At 39.0% G+C, this 17728-nt stretch overlaps 4 protein-coding genes across 8 annotated transcripts; 2 read left to right on the top strand and 2 right to left on the bottom strand.

Moving 5' to 3' along the window:
* Nucleotides 1–471: 471 nt before the first annotated feature.
* On the top strand, nucleotides 472–7446 carry LOC127368181 (serine/threonine-protein phosphatase PP1-beta catalytic subunit). Its single transcript, XM_051408712.1, has 8 exons — nucleotides 472–579; nucleotides 2352–2483; nucleotides 2716–2946; nucleotides 3308–3412; nucleotides 3797–3868; nucleotides 4107–4258; nucleotides 4952–5086; nucleotides 5168–7446. Exons 1-8 carry the CDS (start codon nucleotides 528–530, stop codon nucleotides 5270–5272), a joined length of 984 nt encoding a protein of 327 aa, XP_051264672.1. The 5' UTR covers nucleotides 472–527; the 3' UTR covers nucleotides 5273–7446.
* A 158-nt stretch (nucleotides 7447–7604) lies between these two features.
* Nucleotides 7605–12198, bottom strand: bpnt1 (bisphosphate nucleotidase 1). Of its 2 annotated transcripts, XM_051408710.1 has the most exons (10): nucleotides 11909–12198; nucleotides 11388–11509; nucleotides 11195–11299; nucleotides 10977–11084; nucleotides 10734–10782; nucleotides 9598–9681; nucleotides 9295–9386; nucleotides 9022–9219; nucleotides 8014–8119; nucleotides 7605–7883 (listed from the first exon to the last, which is right to left on the bottom strand). In XM_051408710.1, the coding sequence occupies exons 2-10, from the start codon at nucleotides 11505–11507 to the stop codon at nucleotides 7732–7734; spliced, it is 1014 nt and encodes a 337-aa protein (XP_051264670.1). In that variant the 5' UTR covers nucleotides 11508–11509; nucleotides 11909–12198; the 3' UTR covers nucleotides 7605–7731. The 2 variants fall into 2 exon arrangements, with proteins under 2 accessions (XP_051264670.1, XP_051264671.1); XM_051408711.1 differs by lacking the exon at nucleotides 9598–9681 and having other exon boundaries at nucleotides 11909–12194.
* Nucleotides 12199–13178: 980 nt separating this feature from the next.
* On the bottom strand, nucleotides 13179–14724 carry saysd1 (SAYSVFN motif domain containing 1). Its single transcript, XM_051409370.1, has 2 exons — nucleotides 14286–14724; nucleotides 13179–13653 (listed from the first exon to the last, which is right to left on the bottom strand). The coding sequence occupies exons 1-2, from the start codon at nucleotides 14499–14501 to the stop codon at nucleotides 13330–13332; spliced, it is 540 nt and encodes a 179-aa protein (XP_051265330.1). The 5' UTR covers nucleotides 14502–14724; the 3' UTR covers nucleotides 13179–13329.
* Nucleotides 14725–14761: 37 nt separating this feature from the next.
* Nucleotides 14762–17719, top strand: grcc10 (gene rich cluster, C10 gene). 4 transcript variants are annotated; one of them, XM_051409371.1, is made up of 4 exons: nucleotides 14762–14850; nucleotides 16018–16071; nucleotides 16753–16929; nucleotides 17178–17719. In XM_051409371.1, the coding sequence occupies exons 2-4, from the start codon at nucleotides 16020–16022 to the stop codon at nucleotides 17315–17317; spliced, it is 369 nt and encodes a 122-aa protein (XP_051265331.1). In that variant the 5' UTR covers nucleotides 14762–14850; nucleotides 16018–16019; the 3' UTR covers nucleotides 17318–17719. The 4 variants fall into 4 exon arrangements, with proteins under 4 accessions (XP_051265331.1, XP_051265332.1, XP_051265334.1 ...); XM_051409372.1 differs by having other exon boundaries at nucleotides 14763–14850; nucleotides 15997–16071; XM_051409374.1 differs by lacking the exon at nucleotides 14762–14850 and adding an exon at nucleotides 15435–15882.
* The last annotated feature ends 9 nt before the right edge of the window (nucleotides 17720–17728 follow it).

Below are 17728 nucleotides of genomic sequence, written 5' to 3'. Positions count from 1 at the left end.
TCTTTATTTATTAGTACTTTGTAAAAACGTTTTGTTGTGCATTACCCCTTTAATAATTCTCCTATTACTCCTTTGACTATAACCTGACTTGAATTTAATATTCTAGAACAGCTTTGAGTTTTATTCGTTTTTACTCAGTTATATTACCCACTGTATCTTGTGGTGTAATTTTATATTAGATTATTTTCTGTAGCCTATAATACAGTATTTATTTTGCATTTTTGTATATAAGGTTACATATTATTGTATTATCTTACTGTAATGCTTGCTCCATGAACAAACTATAACTAATGTTTTGAAAAGTGCTACATGCAAATAAAGCTATAATGATTATGTTTTCAATGTCAAAAAATCTGAAAATTATACCTCAATACTGTATTTTAGTCCAGCGCTTGAGTAAATGTATCTTAGGTGATCCATAATATCACCATTTGTGTGCATGCCTGGGAAGGCTAGTCCTCTATCGCGCCTACAAGTCACTGTTCAGGGCAGCTTTGCCCGGGACCCTGCCTGTGAGTATCAGAAACATGGCGGAAAGCGAGTTGAACGTTGACAGCATCATCTCTCGGTTACTGGAAGGTAGGCTAGCATTGTGATATATTTGGTCCTTTCTCGGTCGTTCGTTAAGAAAATAACTGCATTGCACGTTGTTGTTTGTAGCCAGTAACTTCTACGATGTGTTAGAAATCATTAGCCTGTGTGTGTTGTTCATGAGCAACCCGTAAGCTAGTCGTTGCGTTAACCGCTCTCCGCTCCCGGACTAATGTAAACGTTCTCATAACGTCACATTCCCTGGTAGCTACGTGTCCGTTACCGTCGGGTTGTTAGTTAACAGTTAGTCTGGGCAGTTAGCGTAATTAAAGAGAGTGGCGTAAAAAAAAAAAAAAAAAATTCAGCTTAATGCTGCCAGATAGAAAGCTAACGTTGTGTTAACTATCGATATAACTTAACGTACTCAGAACAGCTAAACCAGCCGAGTGGCAGCGTACGCAGAGGTTAGTGTAACTACTCTCTTTAAATAACGGAATACAATGGAACGCCAAAGAACCGTGGAATGCTGTGGTTGCTAAGTAACGTTAACTGTTCTTGTTGGCAAAGGCAGGTAGCTAGCATGTCGGCTACCTCCTTGGACACACCCCCCTTACGAAGGAAACCACCAAAGCCTGCAGAACTGAGCTGTTTCAGATTGATCAATAACACGTACCCATCCGGAGGATTACACTACCATTCAGTTTAGGCACTGAAGTTTATGAGTAAAGTAGATATTAAAAACCACAAAGCTTTTTTTTTTTTTTTCTTGTTGTCACTTTCAACTATATGTGAAGCAAATAAAATGTAAGAATTAAAGTTTACCCTAACTAATCCTTTTATTTTACACTGGAGACCAGTTTATTTTATGTATTTTTATACTATTTTACATTATTTTCATGTATACTAATTATTATTATTAGTCTATAGCTTTAAATGTCTTTCTTGATATTCTTAATTTAAATGTTCTTCTTATATATACATATTTATGTTTAGTTTTTTTGAAACTCAGACACACACCAAAGGTCTGCCACAGTAGTACTGCTTTGTGGTGTGTAAAAACTAAGATACCTTAACCACTAACACGCAGTTAATAGCTAAGACATTACTAAACAAGCATGTTTGTTCTTTATACATGAAGCTGTAGACTTTTTTTGTCCTTGTTGGACTACACCGCCCTCACACACACACACACACACACACACACACACACACTCACTCACACACACACACTTCCAGCTGAGCCAACAAGCTGTTCATTCCTGTACTTGCCAGTTCATAACAACCCGTGTTGACTGGAGTAAATGGCATGTCTGGCCAGTAGCAAAGCAAATGCAATGGTCAGCTCTCTTTAATGGTACACCATGATGCAAATGTAAACAAAGGGATAGCTAACCCCACCACCGAAAGAAAAACACAGGGTTGAAACATGCTGTCACTCTCAGAGTAATTGCCACGTGTTTTAATACTTACATTTCAAAACTAAATGTAAGTCTTTGTAAGATTTTATGATTATTTAATACATCTGTTAACAGTGATGTTTGTATACATCAGTGTGGAGCAGACCTGTACTTTATGAACAGTTTAGATATGCAGAAAATGCTGACTCTTTAATGATATATTTTAATGTAATGACAAATCCATGATTTAGCCTCTAATTTGAAAATGTAGCTAGCTACCTGGTCCATTGTTATGATGCATATTAGTTCTGATCACTGTGTCAGGTTGTAATTGTCCTAATGCCTCGTGTCTAACACTTACTCATCCCCGTTTAAGGATCAGCCCGTGCAGACTGTTGATCTCTTAGACCTTTTGACTTGCAGTGCGAGGATGTCGTCCGGGGAAGGTCGTACAGATGACAGAGGCTGAGGTGCGGGGGCTCTGCATCAAGTCCAGAGAGATTTTCCTCAGTCAGCCGATCCTGCTAGAACTGGAAGCTCCACTCAAAATCTGTGGTGAGAACAGCAACGATCAACAGCCACCCTTTTTCTTTTTGTTTACATATATATATTCTTATGTGACTCAGTGTTCACAGTGGGAGGTGATGAAAAAACACATAATGTTGATGGCTAGAGGAAACCTTGAGCTATTAAGTGCCTTAATTGTGCAGATTAAGAGTCACATTTTGGAGCTGAAATATGACTTAATATGACACCAGTTAAAAATTAGCTGAACATATCCTTTCAGGTGATATCCATGGACAGTACACAGACTTACTGAGGCTATTCGAGTATGGAGGCTTCCCTCCAGAGGCCAACTATCTGTTCCTGGGAGATTACGTGGACAGAGGGAAGCAGTCGCTGGAGACAATCTGCCTGCTGCTCGCCTACAAGATCAAATACCCGGAAAACTTCTTCTTGCTCAGGGGGAACCACGAGTGTGCCTCCATCAATCGCATCTACGGCTTCTATGACGAGTGTAAGTTGGAAAACGCACCTGTTTGTTGTGCACATGTGCGTACAAATACCAACCACAGAGAGTCCAATCAGCATTTGTAAACATGAATAATTCTTCCAAAATTATAAAACTGAGAGTCAAGACTGATGATTTATATTTACAACCCAGAAGCTTTTTCACAAATGACAAAAAAAACATCCATTATGTTTTTATTCTTAATCGAGAGAGATGCAAATAAAGTCTCATAAAGGAATTAAAGTTTCTTCAGATGATAGAAACATGTAATTGGATGTAGAGATCCAGCATTATTTAGTTAAAAGCCTCATTATGTTCCCTGGCTGATAAGTTCTTTTTCTGCCACCTTTCTTTATTTTTTCCTCAGGCAAGCGCAGGTTCAACATAAAGCTCTGGAAGACCTTCACTGACTGTTTCAATTGTCTGCCCATTGCTGCAATTATTGATGAGAAGATTTTCTGCTGCCATGGAGGTTTGTGAAGCCTCTGCTATGTATTATTATTTTGTCAGTAATGTACCGCAGAATAATGTAGCTGATTATTTAACATGACAGTTATACATTTAATATTTAATGAGGGGTGTAATATGTTCTGTAATACCATGATTTAATGGTGTCATACTTAATTAGGGGAATAATCAGAATGTAAATAAAGTTTAATGATTTTTCTATATTACTGTTAAATTACATAATGAGTTAAAATATATGTGAAATAACTACAGGTGTTAATTATGAGTCAGTCAAAGCATTGTCGGTTTGCTTTAGGATTAATAAAAGTTACACTTGACTTTTTATCCTTGTGATTCACATAGGATTTTCTGTAGTGTCACTTATGATACAATTATCTGTTCTCGTCAGGACTCTCACCTGATCTGCAGTCCATGGAACAAATTCGCCGCATTATGAGACCCACTGATGTCCCAGACACAGGTCTGTTGTTCTATGTGTTGGTGTTACTGAACTAAAAAGGAGGACACAGTCTTGATCAGCAGATTGCATCTTTTAAAGGCTTTTTTCTCAACCTAAACTGATACTGCTGGTAATTCAGGCATATTCTGAAGTTTAATGGCTTTACAAGACCTACAGTAAAAAGAGAAAGATAAAAAGAACATGGTCTAACAACACTGACTTAACTGTTTGTGTGTCTGACTGCTCAATGCTTCTCCAGGCTTGCTGTGTGACCTGCTGTGGTCGGACCCAGACAAAGACGTCCAGGGCTGGGGGGAGAACGATCGGGGAGTTTCCTTCACCTTCGGGGCTGATGTGGTCAGCAAGTTTCTCAACCGTCACGACCTGGACCTCATCTGCCGAGCGCATCAGGTAACACTTTGTGCTGCTTTGTGATTAAGGGCTACATTCAAAATAACACCGTGAAGAATTTAACTTTATTTTAACAAATTAACAGGACGGTGCAGAGAATGTTTAATACAATACATTTCAGCAAATATAAGAAAACAGAAAGTTTTTTATTGTCACTGAGTTCATTTTAACATATTTATAGAAGAAGAAGAAAGACTCATTTTCATGATTTGTGCAGGCTTGTTTATGGTTAGTTGAGAGATTTCCTAACCATAAATTAATTGTGAAAAAAACCATAAATTAAATACTTGTCAAATCAAAGTACTGCAGACAGATCTCACAATATATTGCCATGTAGTCCAATCCTAATTGTTATTAGAGTTTAACCCTAGTAGTGCCGCTCTAGGCTGTAGTTTCTTTGTCACATAGACACGACATACTTGCATTCTTGAATATTAGCTAGTAGTATATATAAACATAAAACATTTCATTATCCTGCTTAGGGCTGACAGTAATGGTTATTTTCTTGATTAATTGTTTGATCTAAATAATGTCCATCAAAAGTTCCTCAAACCCAAAATAAGATATTACAATTTCTTATTTTTCTGACCAACAATTCAAAACTGTTGTAGAAGACAAATAATATACACATGTGTAAAGCTAGAACCAGTGAGGTTTTTTTTTCCAGCTCTAATCCCTGCTGCCACGTTACAGGTTGTTGAAGACGGCTATGAGTTCTTTGCCAAACGGCAGCTGGTGACGCTGTTCTCTGCCCCAAACTACTGCGGCGAGTTTGACAACGCAGGCGGCATGATGAGTGTGGACGAGTCCCTAATGTGCTCCTTTCAGGTAGGGAACTCAGTGTTTGTTGTACCACAATCTTGATTTATGTGCTTTTTTTTATAATATCACCGCCATCTTTTCTTTCAGATCCTGAAGCCGTCAGAAAAAAAAGCAAAGTACCAGTATGGAGGGGTGAATTCAGGACGCCCTGTCACCCCGCCTCGCACCACTCAGGCACCAAAAAAGAGGTGAGCGGCTGGCCCTGACTCCTCTGCTCCTCCCCCGGCTGGTCTCTGGCCCACGTCCCCTGCAGGCTGCCTCAAACACTCCAGCCCTCTCTCAGTCAGCTTGTTCATGTGTAAACAAAACTCCAGGAGTGTTTTTTGCTTGTTCTGTGGGTATTTTTATGAACATGCGAGTGGTATTTTTTTCCATTTCTTTTGATGCCATGGTATGTATTAACTCAGCCCTCACTTCTACTACTCAGTCCATTCAGCAATATTAAAACCAACCTTTTGTGGAATGGGTAAGATGTTTAGAAAAGATGCTTCTCTGCCTTCAAATTAACAATTTCCATAGTGATTTTGTGAATGCATGCACGCTTTGTGAGATTGAGAAGCCCCTACCAATGTAAAATACATAAATTCTCCCAGTCAATTGATCCTTCCTAAGTCCCGCCTCTTTTCCCTCTGTGCTCCAATAACAGCTGAGCAAACCTCAACGTTGGTCAACTTTCTCCTTTCCTGTAACTAGATATGCTATGTTCTAGGCTCGTCTATATAAATATAGTCGCATATTAAGATAGATTGCTAATGTTAGCAAAACGCTAGCTAATTTACACCAGTCGTTACGTCACGTTTTGCTAACATTGGCTAACTTAAGGAGTGACTGTGTTGCTTTTACCTTTTAACCATCTTCAAAATGTGGCTGTTCAAAGACAAGCCTGGCACGTAGCATATCTAAAGGAGAAAGTTGTTATTGGAGCACAGAGCAAAAAAGAGCGGGACTTAGGAAGGGTCAATTGTTTCTGGTCTCACCTTGATTTGTTCATGTAATTAACTAATTACTGCCATTGCCCCCTTTTATATTGGCTGAAGTAGGACACTGCTTAAAGGAATAGTTTGACATTTTAGGAAATACGCTTATTTGCTTTCTGAGTTTGATGAGAAGATTACAACCACTTTCATGTCTGTCAAATATAAAACTACCACCAGCAGCCAGCTAACTTGGCTTAGCAAAAAGACTGTACGCAGGCGGAAACGGGTAACTTAGCTCTGTCCAACAGTAACAAAATATACCTAAGATCTCTTTAATCAACATTTTATATCTTGTTTATTCAAACTAAAAAATCAAGTGTAAAAACAACAAGATATAACATGTGAATTAAGAAGCTTTAAAAGTTCTTGTATGTGGATTTTGTTACCTTTTAGACAGAACTGGGTTACCCGTAGCCGCCCAGACATGAAGTATCTGTCTTCTCGTCAAACTCTTTTTTTGGGAAATACGCTTAGTCGCATTCTTGCAAAAATTTTCCTTTAAGAAGTTAGACATTGCAATGACCTTCCCTTTGACTCAAGAATGTTTTTCTCCCCATGGAGGGATCAATAAAAACCTGAGATTTTGACGATATCAGTGCAATAAATATTGCTAAAAATCTTGCTATATGCAAGCATAAACGTTTTAAAGGCCATTAAAGCCTACTTCAAGAAAAGGACACAGCCAACCTGTGCTGTATCTTTTTATGAGAGCATTCATACACAGTAGATGCTCTACATTTAGTGTTTGCAGCTCTGAAACTTTTTTTTTAATCCCTCAAATTGCTGAAGGAGAGCTTTTGGTTGTTAAAGAGCAGAATTTCTATTAAGTAATGCAATAGCGTAAACGTTGCATCTTCAGTTTTGATGTAAATTCAGTGTATGTGGAAACTGTGGGAACCAAACATCAGTGAGCAGTATGAGTTTGTGTCCTTTAGTCTGGTAAGTACAGTAGGTGTGTAGAAAAGTAGAGATGGATATGTTGGTGCAGGAGAAGAAGGTATATAAAAGAAATGTAAAGAACGGCAGAAAAAGGATTAGAAAGAATAGTTAGCAGTATATTATTTTTTTCAGTAGATGTCAAGCTCTCACATGCTGAACATTGTTGCTCTTCCAGTCATTGCATGACATTGTAAAGAGGTCCAAATCATCAAGTCAAGACGGTGGCATTTTGTTTGTTGTTCCCACCTTGTGGTTATCGGATTGAAAAGTAAATCATTTCCAACTCACTAAATGAGCATTTAACCGATGTATTTTTATTTATTTAAAATTTAAACCTTTTGCCTTGTAAGTCTATTGGTCTTCAAGTTGGAAACAGTATGTTAAGACGTTTTGAGATTTGTACGAGTTTGTTTCAAATGAGTGAAATAAATGGAAGTGCTGTTGAGCCTGCTCTCTGTTTGCTTCTGGTGTTTGACCGACACAGTAGTTTACGATGTCCAATCCAACTCTGAAATCATCACGGTCAGTTTTAGGCACTGGAATAAATATGTCTTACATATAACCATTCATTTTTAATGTTTTGCTAAAATCAGATATCAGTAAAAAAAAAAAGTACAAAATAGATTTTATTACATTTCCACACACACGTGTCTAGGAATTTGTCTATGGATTTTAAGTGTTAAATCCCTCAACCACCAACAGACATGATTAGTGTGATTGTGATGGAGACAGACTTCAATCTGACTTGAGGGCCTGCAGCACTGACTGTGGTACTCTGTTGACATAGTACTTGTGGTTGCGTAGTGTAGCAAGAACGCCGGCAGAATTCATGTGCTTTACATTAGCATGGTAGCAGTATGCATTGCCATGCATGTCAGTCAGTTTACCTGCACAAGAAAACAAAAGGATGAGTAAACTATGCAAATTTAATTATAAAGTTGCATTCTATATAGTTTGTACGCAGAGACACAAACACTACAAACAAACTCTGCTGCAGAATTGGAGTTTTTTTTTTACCTCCGACAGCACTCAGAATGGCTTCAGGAGCGCAGGTGTCCCACTTCTTGCACCCTGGACTGGCGAAGACATAAGCAGAAGCCCTTCCTTCAATAAGCTGGATTATCTGCAGAGAGAGAAGTCGATAAATAAACACATATTAATGTTTATCACTCTGAGGGAATAAGAATTATGACACATGAACAGCCATAACAGCCGCTGGGGGACCCACAGAGGCCAGCAGTAATCACATTGATCCTAAATATAAGAAACCAATTTTTATTTTATTACAATATTTACTTAAAAGTACTCATCATTACTAAAAGCAAAAATAAACATTTTGAGTCATCTTTTTTTGTAATTAACGTCAAAACAACAAAAGTGCTCCATGGGCAGCCATGACCTGAGAAATGTACTCATTTAAACTAACTACTAGCTCATTTTGGAGTTAATTTCCTTGCTATTACCAGGACCTGCACATACATTTGGATGCCAGAAAAGAAAGGGCTTAATAATGATGTAATAACCAAACAGCTTTTAGTCAGTCAACTCAGAAAGGCTGAACAATAGCCAGGAGGCAGCTAGCATCAGTGAAAGAGGCACCACCTTGTGCCCGTGTGGCCCTCTTGCACTGGGTCCAAGCCTTTTATGTGCGCACATCTGTACTATTTTTGTGACATTTCACATCATCAACACATTGCTGTGGTTACTATAAACTATAAATACTATAAATATAACTACTATAAACACAAAAAGAACATTAAGGAGATTATCAGCCTCCATGTCACTTTGTATGGATCAAATTTAACAACAATTTTGCTACACTGATTTATCGGCACATACTGATCTAAAGCTTTCAGAGATTCTTCTGACGGCAGATGTTCGGAGCAGTAACAGTTTCTGTTTGAAGTTGGCTCTCAGTCATTTCAGATCAGGATCAGAAACCACGACTAGGCTGTATGTACACGGGACTGAACGAGAGGAATAAAATCCCAGTTTAGTGTGTTGTTAACTCTAAATTCATCTCACCTTGTTTCCAGCGCCACCCACTCTTATAACTTCATGAGGCTCCATGGCGTCTACACAGTCCGTTACGACCTTGTTGCTATGGGAACGTGTGGTGGTGACTATACGTCTATCACCTGGAACTTCCTGCAGCTGGAATCCAAAGGCGCCCAGTCCCGGCATTCCCCATATGGTCCTTCCTAAATCTGCTCCCTCTCCAAGCTGACGAGGAGAACGTTTGAATTAACCAGAGAGTGACAGCTTTTAGGACACAAGCTCATTTAGTTCGGTCTGTACCTGGTAGTTGTAGAAAGGCTGGTTGATGACACCTGCAATAGCTCTGCCTCCGTATGCGATACCAATGAGCACCGTCACATTATCCAGGAGCCCTTACATTTAGAAAAATAGCAGGATGTTAACTGGAGGCCACTTGAAGTCGTCAGTTTTATGCAGTTTAAGTGTCATTATGGCAACTACATGCTGGACAGGTGGAAAAAGGACAGCAAGTCATAGAAATGTTTTAAAGATGGCAGAATAATCAATATTAAACACTGCTATAGTTAATCTTCTAATCAGTGTCCCGCTGTTGCCTTCCCATACAGAGAGCCGTGCTGTGAAGCTGAGAAGTGTCCGACCCTTTGTGTGGTATCTGGGCCTCAGTTTGGTGATGGAGACACCTCGCCGCTGGGGTCAGCAGAGAGAGAGAGAGACAGGTAGACAGGAGAAGCAGGCAATACAAAAGGGAGGGAAAGACAAAAAAAAGGTAAAAGTGACAGTGAAAGCTCCGAGAGCCTTAAAGAAACCCAACAAACTGGTGCACGGAAAGTATTTTACAACCAAATAAGACAGAAATGATTTCATTAATAGAGCTTATGATCACTGATAGGTTGTGAAATTCCTTAAAAGGAAAATGTTGATATAAAGAAAGGATGAATAAAACCACATCATTTATCACATTCTACAACACAGAATTAACTAATTAATTAGTAGTTTTTACTTGTTCAGAAGTGGCCTGTAAATTTGTATTTAAGGAACAAACATTGTTCAAATAAAAGGTGGAGCCACTCCAGTTAATCAGTGCTGATCAGTGAAACTTACAGAGCGCGGATCCAAAACCAGCTATGTATTAAAAAAATAAGAAAATCAGCAACCACACTGCCTGGAACTCATCATTATAATTTTTTATAGAGATTTTTTGGGGCTTTTATTGCCGTTTAACTGATAGTGACAGCTGAAGAGTGACAAGAAAGGGGGGAGAGAGGGAGAGGGGTGACACTGGACTCAGCCCTGGTAGATGGCGCCCCGTCATTTATATGTAAGGTTAAGGGGACGGAGAGATTGTTGTGGCACTAAAAATGACGTGGGCGGTCCGAAGGGAGTGAATCAAAGTAACTGACATTTACACTGACATCGATTAAGTAACTGTATTTAATGTGGACCCGTCTCGTCTAGAAAAGCTGAAACTGTTACCATAGCAACAACACTTCACACAGCAGATTACCAGTTAGCTCACTATGGAGACTAACACGGCCACAGCCTGCTGTTGACTTTAAAAATAAAAGATTAATGATCAAGGGCTCAAAGTGCTGTACTGTATGTGTTCTTAAAGCCCTCAAACACAGGCGGGTGGAGTCACTTTGGAGAAAATATGTAATACTTGTTCAGGGAGTTTCACAATGTCTCGGCCCGAACACAAACGCAGATTTCTTAAAGAAGCATATTTTAAAAGAGCCTACCTTCAGTATATTCCTTTGTGCCATCGAGAGGATCAACCCACACAACTAGCTGAGTGAGATTCAGAGAGATACACTCAGAAGAAGTATGTGCACGTACAACGTCCAGATCACTCAACACAACAATATTCTGACACAACTGCACCACACCCCTACCTTCAATTATGATGCATAGAAAATGTTATTTTATTTTATTGCTAAACCTAATAACTACTCATTGTATTTCTGATCACACTGGCGGGTTACCTCCTCCTCTTTCAGCCCGCTAAATTCTGCTGGACATGTCTTCTGAAGGATTTCCTCTGAGTGGCCATTCTCAATGAGATCTTCCCTTATCTCCTCAGGTGGAAGCTCCTGATAAAGAAAAAAAACACATAATTGTCAGTCTTTTACTCACCTTCTGTAAAGCCCAATACTAGAATAATCTGAAATGGGGGGTGGGTGTCCATGGGACCTCATTTTACCTCCTCTCCAATGATGGTGATTTTGGGGAAACGTCTGGACAGTGACGCACAAATGCTCTGCTGTGCCAACCTGTCAGCCAGTGTCTGCAGATCATTGGCTCCGGTCTGTGCAAGGGACAACTTGTATTAAGTCTCCACAGCAGGCAGTATTAACATGTTTGTTTAATGTGTCAAGCTTTAAACTGGTCCCCACCTTTTCCACAATGCCAAGTTCTCCACTGTGAAGGACCTTCCTCACAATGGACCCGGCCCTTTCAGCCACAGAGTGGGCACAGGCCACCAGCCTCATGACCACAGCAGGACTCCCAGACATTGCTGGACAGACAGAGCAGACAGTTGTCAGTGGACACATTCACACAATCAGGACCAATACTAACATCTACAGGCTCTATTAAAAACAATAAGAAAGTAGTGCTCTGCAGCTCCTCTTGTTTATCTGCTTGTTTACATCTCCTGTTTTTTTATGAATATGACACAGAAAGAATACCAGATCAGTTTGTAATTAGCTAATATTTTTTCCTTTAATGCACAACCCCTCTTATTATTATTATTATTATTATAGAGTAATTAGGTTAGATAATCAAACAGAGCTCGTAAATGCCTCTGCAATTCCGGCTAATCAGCTAAAATGCTACTGATCGCAAGCTAAATCAGAGGTAATAATCAAAGAATATAAAAGATATGCAGCAGTGGTGTTGATGTGTGAATACTCACTGGTGGCGTGAACACGGAGAAGTAGCAACCAAACACTTTTCACGGGTACGGCTGAATTTGGAAGATACAGGAAGTGCGTGAAGACCTTTCACCCAAAGAACGGTCAAGATAGTTGCCTGGCAACCATAGCAAGATTTTTTTTTTTTTTTTTTTTAAACGACATTCAATAACAGTCTGCTAACTAATGATCGACATGACAGTGATTCTAAAAAACCGAGTATTTTGGTGCTGATTTAAGAGATGAAAGATCTGCGTTTAACTGCTGCAACCATATATACTGTCAGTGGGTGTAACGTAACGAGCGTTTAAGCCAACGCGGAAGTACATGGGAGTGAATCCTCTCGCTTTGTCCTTACAAGTTGTTCTCTCTGTGCAAAAAGTCATAAACCGGGTCCAAAAGTCCGTCGTGTTTCATTTGAGGGAAAAATGAAAGCGGGCTCTAAAATAATTACACAGAAATACACACAGAAAATACAGAAATACTTCTATATTACAGTTTGTTTCATAAACGATCCTCTTAGGCTCAACCCTGATTACTTTTATTAAAGATCCCCTCCAGATGTAAATACAAATAGGCTGTTTGGAGCGTATTAAGTATTGGAGAGTATATTAAGAGTTTCATTAAAATCTTTAAAAAGGCACATACTCCTTCTAAAATGTCGATAATCTGTGAATATGCTAGTTTCTAAAGTTTTCTTGCTGAACACAAGATCTCTCCTACTTCAATGTAAAGTCCATTCTCAGTGTCAGAGCTGATCTAAACTTGTGATCTCACAAATCATAATTGTAGACCGCCCATTAAAATCTGATTTTCAATAAGCACAGGGCAACATTAACATTCAGCAGATAGTTACAGACGCTGCACATACGTCATTCTGCACAAACAACCAACTGTAGGAACAAGAAGAGAAACATATTTACGCAGAGGAAGACTAAGAGGGTCCCATCGCAGGTTTTTACATTCCTTGAATCTTCAATCAAACATTATTTTACACAGACAGATTTAAGATGACAAGACCTAGAGACAAGATGTAATACTGCTTCACACTTCTTTATTAATTCTTTATTAAAGTGCAAAACCTTTGTGCAAAGCCACACCCCATTTTATAGTTTTTCATTATTCTGATGCACAGAAATGTAATGTCTCATTATTCTGTGCACAAAGTGATATTTCATGTAGCACATCCCTCTTCCATGACCTTAAGGCAAGGCCAGTATATGTGACACTATTAAACTGCTTCAAAAGAAGAAACAGAAACAGGAATAAAACTGTAAGCAAACCAATCTCAATTTAATGTGTTATACAGAAATAATTACTATTTTAAGTCACTGTGCATTCCTGAATAAAATTAACATTTTTGAAAAGACAAAAAGATCTGATCTTTTTTTTTAAATATATAAATGTGCAAATCACAAGCGCTTCATCTGTTAGCCAGAGGTCTGTAACCCATCTCTCCCTCCAGCTGCTCTGCAGTGAGAGAGCCCAGCAGAGGCTGACAGTCTGGGTTGAAGACAGAATAAGCGCTCAGTTCTCCAGGTTCGCGGGCAGCTGGACTACGGAGTCCTTCATAGAGCCAGTAGAAGAGGGAAATGACGAAGAAAGGCAGGCCAAACTCCAGTTCAACAAACAGACCGAGCAGCACCAGCCACAGCAGCACTTTAAGCAGAGCGAGGTTTGAGAAGACCAATTGTCCCGAAGTCAGCCATCTTCCCAGAGCGCTGTCCAGCAGCCAATCACTACGGTCCTGCAGAGAAGACAGAAAACAGGAGCTTCAGTAAGTTCAGTATGTTTCAATATCACATGTTTTATCATAAAGTAGGCCTCACTCTGCTGGGTGCTCACATTTTCCACATTATTTTTTGTATTGTGCAAATATATTTTCTGGTTTAATCAGTACTGATGTAAATGATCATTTACAGATTTTATTGTTTAATCTTATGATACACGTAGACCTAAAACAATCAGATACTGAACTTACCTGTCACTAATTTATAAACGATAATCAAATCAATATTAATCGTTTGTCATTTATCAAACAGAAACTAACAGCTTCTCCAGTGTGAGGATGTTCTTTATTATAGGTTATATTACTGTACATTTAATTGGCCAGACAAAGAAAGTCATTTGAAGATAGCTGGGTAATTATAATGGGCATTTTTCACTTCAGTTGTAGCCTCAGTTTCATGTTCTGTGTCTATCTCTCAACATCTTAGGAACATGTGTATCCCGTTTGTTGTCTCTTCTACTGCAGTGAAGACTTTTATAAGTAATAATAATAATAATAATAATAATAATAAATCAGAAAACACTTAATTAGAAAGCTACTGATTCATAGTTCAAACAGAAATCCAACTAATAAACTGAGTCATGTCTCACCTTCCTCGGAGAGCTCTCAGGTGAATCTCTGATATTTCCTGTCTCCTCCTTTGTCTGTTGATTGTCTGTTGTTGTTGTTGTTGTTGTTGTTGTTTCAGTCTGAGGGGCTGTGTCCGCTACTGTCCGTGCTCTGCACTGCGGATCAACACCCTCGACCTTTACAGCAGCATTTTCAGCCTGTCGTCTGGCTCTGAACTCCGCCAGCTTCTGCTCCATCGACACACCAACACCACTTCCTTATTAACGTTCAGGTGTACGTGGCAAAACACCGGCTGGAGCAACTCATTCAAGACTCACCGGGAGCGACTTCGGTTCAAAACAGCGTCCCACAAGGTCCAATACAATTACACTGACTGCCATTCACTCTGACTCTCACTGTAACTACATTGTGGACAGATCTCACCGTGCTGCTAGCATTAGCGAGGCGTTTGTTTACCTTTTTACATCCGCGACTACCGGAAAGGCGGAAGTCCTGTCGCAAAAAGCATTCGATTGTCGTAAAATGTGTCGTTTTTCCGGCAAATTTTCACAGGTCTGCCACAAGCTAGGTTGTTTTTCATCAGTGGTGAGTTTCCAAAAAAACCTCTTAACGCCCAATGATTAAACCCGGGAGTTTGTGTTTAAGTTGTTGTTGTTGTTGTTGTTGTTGTTAACGGTCTCCTACACTACCGTTAGCTAACGTTAGCGGCTAAGCTAAGAATAGAGAGAAAGTTAACGGTCGTCTGTTGGCGAAGAGAATTTATTATAATAAATAATCAATGATTATCTCACAGCATCGATTATAGATTTAACATACTGGAATATGGTAAACTCGTGTTAGATCTGGGTGAACCGTTGCTGTGTGTAATCTCGGTTTCAGTCCCGAAAACAACACAAGTACGACTCATAACAATTATTTCCATTCTCGGTTAATCAATGGTTCGTTTTAGTCGATGCAGTGGGGTTCAAACTGCGGTTCAGGGACTAACAGGGGTCTTTGAGGGGGTTGTGAAGGGGTCTTCAGGGAAAGGAGGAGTATTATGTTTCAACACATTGTTTTGGAAGTTGGGACAACAAGGGAAGAAACAGGGTTGTCTGTTTTTATTGATTGGTATTTATAGTGAACCGATAATGAATCGATAGTGAACCGATAGTGAACCGATAGTGAACCTGGGTCTGTGGTCTAATGTGCATCTACTGTGGGGGTCCTGGACATGAGGAAGTTTGGGAACCCTCCGCTTAATGTTCACACAATATTCCTAATGATTGTGAAAATTTCCATTACAGTTTGTCAGGGTTTAAGATTACGTCTTCAGATTGCTTGTTTTGTCTGACCAAGAGTCAAAAACCCAAAGATAATACTTTTACAATGATTTATAATCACCACCGTGTAAGAGAGGGAACTAGTGAATGTAGGTAGATGCTGATGTTTAAAGTAACAATGATAGATAACAGATGTTTGTTATGATTGTTATTTATTTGCCCTTTTGTGGCAGGGAAACTACAAAAATACAATTTGTGCCAGTGCTGCAAAACAGAGGTTAATATTTCTCCAATAAGCAACACAACATTTAAATCAACACAACAGGGCAATGATTTACCGATGTCAGCCAACAAGGTGAATATCGGATGATATCAGTTTATGTTTTTGAAACAACCCAGAAGAAGATATTGTGTTATATGAACTTCACCGTCCTGTTTTAAGCCATCCACTGTAAACATCTGACTACAGGTTGTCCTCTCGTCTCTGCAGACATGGCCTCAGCTCCAGCACAGCAGCCCACCCTCACTGTTGAGCAGACCAGAGGTGAGAAGAACGGGTTTTATACCATACAGCTTATATTTTCTAGCTCTTCTGGTCTTTTTTTGGTGTTCCACATCAGTATTGCTGAATTAATATTGGAAAAACACTTCCAGCATGTCAAACTGCCTGCCAGTCTCAACTGTACAGGGCGGCATTATGTGGTAAAAACATAATATTGGGATTATTTTGACAGATACTGCAATTGTGATATGATTCATGATTAGCGTGGGAATTATTATTTTGCATCACAAATTTAATTTTCAGTATTAAAATCATCAAGATGTGAGATTTATTGGGGGTCTGTGCCAAACAAACATGTCCTCTTAAACCTAGAGAACATGGTTTGTAAGCCTTTCTGTTCAGCGCTACAGTATTATGATGATAGTCAGACATTTGACCTTTATCAAACAAAGTGCAGCTTCTGCCATTTGCATAATATTTTGATTAACTGTGCAGCCCTACAACTGTGTCCACCCTTAATTCACAAGTTGAAAACATTTCCATTTTCTCACTTAATATTGTTACTGTATGTGTGTTTGTCTGTGTCTGTACATGTTTGCTTCATGTGAATTGTAATGAAAAGCACATTTAGTTTACTTGTATAAGATCATGCCTTTATCTGCTACATAAAATCTAATTGCAGTTATATATACATGCTGTAAAGGTTTTGTTTGTGTCTTTCAGTGGTACTGAGTGAGGTGATCCAGGCCTTCTCAGTACCAGAAAATGCAGCGAGGATGGAGGAAGCTCGAGAAAGTGCCTGTAACGACATGGGGAAGATGCTGCAGCTTGTGCTCCCTGTGGCCACCCAGATTCAACAAGAGGTTATCAAAGCCTACGGCTTCAACAATGAAGGAGAGGGTGAGCAGAAGGCAGCATTTTGTAAAGCACAGATTTACTTCAGGGCTAGAAAGTGCAGATGTGTTATGCTGAAAAGACTTTTATATGAGCTTATCTGTTCAAGCTGAGTGAAATAAACACATGACTAATCCAATTTTTTGGTATTTTTGTCTGTGAATATCATCTGAAAGTGACAAAGCTCACAGACTTTAGTTCTTCAGGGTAGATGACACATTTTATCACATTGATTTCTGCTCTGTTTCACTCAGGTGTCCTAAAGTTTGCCAGATTGGTGAAGATGTACGAAACCCAGGACCCTGAAATTGCAGCCATGTCAGTTAAACTGAAGTCTCTCCTCCTGCCGCCGCTGTCAACGCCACCTATAGGAGGCGCCATTCCAGCATCATAGGAATTATTTACATTCAACTGCAAGGTTACGCTCATCTAATGCTTTTGGATCAACATAAACTTACTGTAATTCCAACATGTTCTCTATCATCCACTTCTGAGGAATAATGGAAAAACTTAAACTCAACACACTAATACGTTCCAACAAAGATGGAATTCATATTTTATCTAAATTATGGATTCATTGAAAGCATCCTTGCAAAAACATGTTAAATTATTGCTTTTAAATGTTTCAGTATTTATTTGTTACACTTTGACCATTTTTTTTTATGTCATTGAACCTTGAATATTTCCTTTAATGCCATCTTTTTTCTTTTAAAAAAATCATTTTAAACATTTTATATGCTGTCAGATGTATCAAATGTTGTGCTTTTGTTATATATTAAAATGAAAAAAAAGGTTTTATTGTGAA

Source organism: Dicentrarchus labrax, unplaced genomic scaffold (assembly GCF_905237075.1).
Source record: "Dicentrarchus labrax unplaced genomic scaffold, dlabrax2021, whole genome shotgun sequence".
Lineage (NCBI taxonomy): Eukaryota > Metazoa > Chordata > Actinopteri > Moronidae > Dicentrarchus > Dicentrarchus labrax.
This window is presented reverse-complemented; position numbering and strand designations above follow the sequence as displayed.